At 36.3% G+C, this 7814-nt stretch overlaps 1 protein-coding gene across 1 annotated transcript; it reads left to right on the top strand.

The window, feature by feature from the left end:
* Positions 1 to 206: 206 nt before the first annotated feature.
* On the top strand, positions 207 to 4869 carry RP9 (retinitis pigmentosa 9 (autosomal dominant); the record flags this gene model as incomplete). The annotated part of the gene is made up of 5 exons (XM_009586446.1): positions 207 to 237; positions 1056 to 1185; positions 1599 to 1690; positions 3144 to 3205; positions 4369 to 4869. Coding segments are annotated over 5 exons (547 nt in total), but the record flags the coding sequence as incomplete, so codon positions are not given.
* Between the last annotated feature and the right edge of the window lie 2945 nt (positions 4870 to 7814).

The raw sequence follows: 7814 nt of genomic DNA, 5'->3' as shown, positions 1-7814 counted from the left end.
GTAGTGATGTGACAAACACTGTGCCTCACTCTGCTTGCATCCAGGAATCCGTGTTCTGCTGTAGTTCTTAGTGATTGTTGATTCAGTAAAATTTAAGGGAAAATGTGAGGTGAAGGTTTTAACTCTATACCATTGAAATACTGTATTTTCTCAATTTATTTGTCTGTGCTAAGCTGCAGAGTAACAATATTTCTATTGCTTTTCAGCTATGAGAAACCTCCCCCAGGGCTAATTAAGGTTGGTAAATATATTGCAGTAAATTTTTAGCAGTATGAGGGATTTTCACACAACCTGTCTTTTAGCCATTTATCTTAAATGTCTACATTACCTATATAAATTACAGAGAGAAGTAGGTGCTTCCACGGGAAAACTCAGAGCTCCTCAGTTACAAGCCAACCTCTTTGACTTGGCGAATCCAAAGTGAAATGCCCAGAATCAGATAGGATGATACCAGTTCTTTTGTCACCTCTTAGCACGCACACTTAATGCAGTATTTAATAATGCGGATAGAGGAGAGTCATTTGTAGTGAAGCAGATTTTCAGTTTGAATGACATCTTTTCAGGATTCTTCTCCATTGCTTATGCTCAAATATTTGTGTAAAAATACTTTCCTTTCATAATGATCATTGGTTTTGCCAGATTTATATACCTAAGCCATAATCTAGTGCTTTTAACCTAAAAAATACTGCTGTGTCTTGTAAAGGCTGTTTTTAATTGTTATGTCTTATTAGCAGGAAGAGGAAAAAGAAGTCTCTGCTTGTCTGTTAAGTTTTCATTTATATTATTTATTTAAATAAATTACTAAAATAAATGGGAACAAATGGAATTAATATGGCAATAAAGTTCAGACTGGAAAATTCAAGGGTGAGTTAAAAAGAATATTACTTTATGCTGTTAAAAGGTTCAGGTATTTTGCATCCTTTTTGTGTTACAAGAAAAAGAAATGTTACAGGGGAAATAGGTTCCATATTAAGTGAAGGCCTGCATACTTGGGGCATTAATTTTTACAAAGTTTAAAAAAAATGTGATTTTATTGTCCTTTTCTTTTTCTGTAGGAGAATGAAACAAAACCAGAAGACTGCATACCTGATGTACCAGGCAATGAAAGTGCACGAGAATTCCTGGCACATGCCCCGACAAAAGGGCTTTGGATGCCTTTGGGAAAAGAAGTCAAAGTCATGCAGTGTAAGGCTGAAAATATTCCAGATGTCATTGGACCTTCATATAGCCATCCGTTTACTCTGGGGGAGGGCAGAATGTCTGGTGGACAGATGACAAGGTCCAGGTAGATTGCCATCATATTGATATAAAAGCAACCAGTATCTTGAAGGTTGTAATAAAATGCATAAAAATGCATTTTATGGATGTTACATTATCATATTGATATAAAAGCAACCAGTATCTTGAAGGTTGTAATAAAATGCATAAAAATGCATTTTATGGATGTTACATTTATCAGCATAATACTTGTATCTGTTTATTTGTTTCAACAAATTGAAAATATTTTCCATAAATATGCTTTTTTTTTTTTCCCCTTTTTCTTTTCTTCTTCTGATCTGGCTCAGAGATGCAATTTACTGCTGCTTCTTTTTTTAAAGGTTGGAGGTGTAAACGTTATGGACACAGAACAGGAGATAAAGAATGCCCGTTCTTTATTAAAGGCAATCAGAAATTGGAACAATTTAGAGTAGTGAGTACAAATACTGTAGTATTATTGCATGCATTTTTTAATATTGATGATGCATAATATTGCAAGTGAAGAGAAGCCTGTTAGATGATGCTTTATTAAGGACTTTTCCTCTGTCTCTAGTATAATATAGATGCCGAAAATCTCCTAATAAAGAAAAAGCTACAGATGTGGTTGGATGTTTGACTACTTTGCAGAAAATCTACTCTTCGAGAGGAAAATTAGTAATTTTTACATTTAAATTGGAAATCTTCAAGAACCTGTTTCAACCATTGTATTCAGTTTTTGTCATTAAAATGTCAACGTAACAAAAAATGTTTAGTCAAGCTTGAGCTGCCCACATTACAGCTGCTTCAAGCCTTCCGCTCTCACTGTGAACAACCACATCATGAAGCCTGTTGTCTAGGTCTGTAATCCAGTCATTGTCTACAAGTCTGATCTCTTGCTACATGAGGCTACATCTCAGTTCTGCAGATTCTTTCTGCGTGACCTCTTTAACTTTTCCTGGTGCTCTGCATTGTTAAACTGTATATCAAGCTCTCATCACTTTGTGTCTTATGTCCTCATTTCTATCCTTAAAAAATGCAATCTGGACTTATTCTGTCCAATCAGAATGCTACTGCAAAGAGTATTTTTAGCCTGCTCCCATGACCAGATTGCCTCTATTCTTCATTTTTCCTCAGGCTTCTTCTATATTGCATCAAACTCTTGCTGTATGTCCAAAGCCCTTCATGGTGCATTCCCAACATCTTTCATTTGCTACTGACATTTTAATTCCCACCTCCGGTCAGCATCTGATATCTCCTCTCTGATGAACTTGTTTGCTGAATCTTCCAACAGAAATTATCACCCCACCTTTTTGCTGCATTCTTGTGCGGCATGAACTCACCTTAAATATCTGCAAAGTTTATTTGCTATCTTCCTTCACAACAATCTTTTGCTGCAATTCCTGTTTAATTTAAAAATAACTGATTTAAGAGCCAATAATGGTAGCGCATAGCATGTTAGGACAACTCTAACTTCATTATCTGTTTGTCTTATATTCCTTGCTCCTGTATTCCTGTGTGCTTGTATCTAAGTTTTTAAAATATGCTATAAGGGCCCAGCTCATTATTTCGAACTGCTGTATTCCTTCTATGTCTAGCTATTCCTATTGTATATGTATGGGGTTCTCTTAGCTGTGATCGGAGAGGGAGAGAGGTAGTATACCTAAGGAGAGTCCCCTTCACTGATGATGTAACTAGATAAGCTTTTCCTGAAGTAAAAAAAAAAGTTCAGATTAACCATGTTAAGTCTGAGAGTATACTTGTGAATTAAAAGCTTGCTAAATATATTTCATCTTTTGATAAAAGCCTCTTGCGTTGGGTTGCTTTGGTTTATTTTTTTACGAAATACAACAGTCAGTGATAAATACTTTTCTTTACCAACATTGGATTTTCTGTTTTCCACTTTAAAGGCACATGAAGATCCAATGTATGATATAATAAGAGAAAATAAACGTCATGAAAAAGAAATGAGGTAAGTGTGTTTCTGTAGTAAACTGCATTTTCAGTTTGGTATACCAAGTATACCAAACTGAAACTAGGTATACTCAGTTTTGGTATACTAAGGTGTAGGTGAAACTTTGATATAAGCTACCCTTGCCAACTCAGAACATTTTTTTTAATGGCAGTTTCTTTATGTTGGCATAATGCATTTCTGCTTTCTCAATGATCACTCAGTAGTACTTCCTACGTCTTTAATTCTATTAGCTTCTATATTTTTTCCCAAAGCAAAGTTTAAAGAGGAGTCGTATTCATTTATGCCGTAATATTCAAGTACTTGAGTTTAGTTTTGGTTTAGGCCTAAAAAACAGTTTGATTATTTTTTTTTCTTTCACTGAGTTCACCGAGATGTTTTCTAAGATTTGGTACATCAAAGTGCCTTCAGTGGACGTGAAGGGGTGGATTTAGAAAGCTAGTTCTAGGCACCTGATGTTGTTCCTCATGTGAGGTCATTATTCAATATATAAAGCAGCAGAGTTCTTTAATGCTTTCTTACTTGAACTGCATCAATGAGATAATTGAACAAACTATAGGTAGCCCATACAGTAGTACTGCTGCTGCAGGTGTGTTGCTTTTTTTTTTGCTTAAAAAGCAAATCCTTGGAGAGGATACTGAAGACAACAATAAAATAAGCAAATAGTTTGTCCCCATTTGCCACTAATCCATGAAAGTTCAAAGGAAGAGTGCCTATCAAAAATACCTCTGCATCTAGAGTGTATTCTGTCAGCTTCACTGACGTCATCTCTGTATCAGCAGGGCAATGAATTTCATAATATTATAATCCCAATATGCATCTGTGTATAGATAAGCATAGAACTTCTTATGGTGGTCTGGTGATAGCTGTTGCCTCGTTATTTTGCACACATAAATATTGGCCCATAAGCTAGTCTGTCTTTGATATCCTGTGGGATGGAAAGTCCCTGGTAACAGACCGTCTGCTCATCTCAAAAGAAGTTGCTTTTACCAGTCTGTGAAAACTGTACGGGGCTGTAATTCAGCAAAAGAGGAAGTGTTCCCCTGCCCTTTGCGTGCAGCTTCCATTTCTTAAGCTAGGAAGGAAACAGATGAAAGCTAGTATAAATTATTACAGGTAGAGGAGAGCTAGAAAGGATTCTTATTCCCATTTTTTAAACTCAGGATACAGCAACTGAAGCAGCTCCTGGAGGACTCTACCTCAGAAGATGATGATGATAACAGTGATGACAGTGATGAGGATGATGAAGATGGCAGCAGCTCCACTTCCTCAGAATGTAGAGATAAACACAAGAAAAAAAAGAGGAAGAAGGAAAAGAAAAAAAAAGAAAAGAAGAAGAAGAAAAAGAGAAAGCGTAAATCATCTAAATCCAATGAGAAGTCGGAATCTGACTGACAGCAGTCACCTGCTGCATGCTCATTGACCTCTACTTGTGAACTGCAAGGAAAGATCCAAAGAATGAGGAAGAAACCACCAGAAAGGGCTTTATTAAACTCAGAACATACAGATGGATACATACAGCATCCTGCACTGGCTGTCGTCTTCTGCCCCTCTGCAGCCAGAAAGAAGAGAGCTGCATTAAACAATACTCAGTCAACCATATCTTTATACTGTAAAACCTGTGCTAAGGGTCTTGTCAAATTGGGCCTCTGTGTTGCCACATGTGACTATCAGCAGAAAGCAGTGACTACCAAGGTATCGCCAACAAATCTGCAGAATTCAGCAGACTGTCTATTGAAGTGTCTTTTCTCCATGAAGTTATTTTATTACGTACAATGCCTCATTGTAATGGGACTGCAGTTTGCACTGTGCAGAGCACTGACAGTTCACTTACAGTGCTTATAATAAGCAGGTTGTACTGTATTTTTTTAATCTGCATACTGCCTATGTGCTGAAGTTCATTGTACTGGCAGCTAGGGAAATAAAGAGCACTGCTGAAGGCGGAAAAAAGTTAATCAAGGGGATTTACTTTAAGACGAAACTGCGGTGTCAGCAAGACTTGGGTTTTTTTGTGTAGCAAAATCTCAACATCATTGCCATTAATATGCACAGTTCTGCAATACCTGAAGCGTTCTCCAAACCATTGGAGTGGGAGCCAAGTGTAATGATGTTAGGTGCTCAACTTTATTGTAAAGAGGTAGTGGGTTTAGTTATTTAAAAAAGGGGTTTTCATGTTAGAAATGAAAAAGATTAATTTCTACATATGCTTCAGTATCAGTTTTTTTGATACATTTGAGGTTTTTTTCCTTTTAAAAAGGCTTGGGGAAGTAAACACCAACTTATTTTTTATGTTTACTAGAATTATTTTATGTAGTAACATTTTATGAATCATCCCACAAGAATATAAATGCGTAAGGCTTTCAAAATGGTTTTCAACTATATGCATGTAAGCCACAGAACAGTAGTAAAGAACTTGCAAGCAGGAAGAAGGGAAAGTTTTGTGTACTTAATTGACCTTGTAGACTGACCACACTTTTAAATAATCTTGCAAGGCAGACTTGACTAGAAAGATTGAGATAGCTATAAACTGCATTAGAGTAAGTATCTCTTTGAAACATCAAGGTACAGCAGTACAAAGCTGTGATTGGAGAACCTAGATGATGTATATTGGTACTCTGCAAAAGCAGAAAGAAAAATAAATTTGCTTTGAAAGGACTAGGAAGGACTTATATAGAACTTAGTCTCTGTGCTTATGCTTATATTGAAAGAAAAAGCATGGTAAAGCTCTAACAGTAGTAGAGTGAACGTTAACAGTGAAATCAAGGAATCATAGACTAAAATGCAGTTAAGACTTTTTTTTTTCCCCTCCTGAGAGCTTTGGAAAAGAGGACAGGGGAAAGCATACATTAAAATGTGTTTTCTCCCTCCTACATGTCTCAGAGTCATTTAGTAAAAACCAACGCCCATTCCTTGCCAGTCATTCACAGTACATTCTGGGGAAGAACAAGATAGTCAAGGCCTACTTACAAAAGATTCTTTATCTTATTCCCCAAGCTTGAATGTGGAGTTGTGTTTTATCCTCCAGTATTATTTAGCAAATCTCCCTGTGATGGTATTTACTGGTGACTCCGGATAGTTCCTTGTATCGGCATCATCATCAACAAATTCAAAGTCCCTGGCTCTTTCACCAGAAAGATTCAACAGCTGAAATAGCACAAGGAGATTTACAGTGGCCTTGTTCTGTATATTACCACATTTGGTGCTGAGAAAATCCTTGCATTTATAGCATTGGTGATTGTTGGACAGATGCTGGAAGCCAAAGCTGGTATTCACCTGATGATTCCAAGAGAATTCTCACTCCCTTGTCTAGAGTAGAGCTAACCTGAAGATCTCTTCAGTTACTTTAGCTTTTGTCATTTAAGATTCTTCCAAAATTTAGTTCAATGAAAGCAAACTCAGTTTTTCCTTAATCTGTCATCCCATTCCTTGTTAATGGGTCCTTCCCATTTTACCTACAAGGGTTTATTTGAACAATCAAGAAAAATACTGTAAAAGACCATTCTCTAACTTACATCAAATGCAATTTAAAAGTTTGTTTTGAGATACCAACTCTCTGTTCTGTACCAGATTAAAGGGCTGTTTAACCCAGTATCTTTTTCTACTCATGGTCAATAGTGGATGCCTATACAACAGCACAGTGCAAACTCTAGTGGCGTTATTTCTGTTCTTTCACCAAAATGCTGTCTCGGCCTCTAATGCTTGTAGTGCAGGTACTTTGAATCATAGGTTATATTTTAGTATTTAGTAGCCTTGGATGTGTTTTTTCTTTTACATCCAGTCACTTCTTGTAAACTTTGTAGTTTCCTTCAGCAAGGAACTCTAGAGACTAATTAATAATTAGTGGAAAAACATAATTTGCTTTCAAACTGCTCCCTACAAGTTTCATTTCATACACGCTAGTTCTTGTAATGGAAGGCATGTGAACAACTGATTCCTATTCATTTTCCCCATATCATTACCAGTTTTATAGATCTCTATCCCATATATAAAGATTTTAGTAGTTCTCCACTGAAACTCAAAAGTAGAGCCAATTTCAGAATTAAACAGTTTCAACAGAGTAAGATTTTGAGTAATGCTGACTGGCAGCCAGTGCTAGAGTGCTAAGAAGCACGATTCATTTCATCATTTAGCATTTTAAACGGTGCCAAAGCTGGTATTTAAGAAAATCTAGATCTTTTAGAAATACATAGACTAGAGATAAATACTAACACCCATTTCTATGAATGGAAAATGATTCTATGTAGAAGTAAATCCAGAAAGCAGCATAGAAAGCTATAGTCTTGAAAGTCTGATCAGCCTTATTTTTTAAGTCTTAACCATTGAACTATTAATGTTTTTCTTCAAAGAACCAATTTTATTTTTTCTAGCAATCCTTGCCTTCTTTGGAGACATGTATATTTCCATTTGAAAGTTCTGCTGAAGCCTGAGTGGTAGTAATAGCATAATTGTATAGTCCCATGAATCTAAGTAAGTATGAAATGCAGCTACAACATATCTCATAGGCAATACAACTTAACAGGTCTTCAGCTCCCAGGTCTATTTATCTCAGTACTCCGAACCATTCTTCTCAGAAAGATTACTTCAGCAAGAATACTGACATCTGTCTTAT

Source organism: Fulmarus glacialis, unplaced genomic scaffold, assembly GCF_000690835.1.
Source record: "Fulmarus glacialis isolate BGI_N327 unplaced genomic scaffold, ASM69083v1 scaffold9201, whole genome shotgun sequence".
NCBI lineage: Eukaryota > Metazoa > Chordata > Aves > Procellariiformes > Procellariidae > Fulmarus > Fulmarus glacialis.
This window is presented reverse-complemented; position numbering and strand designations above follow the sequence as displayed.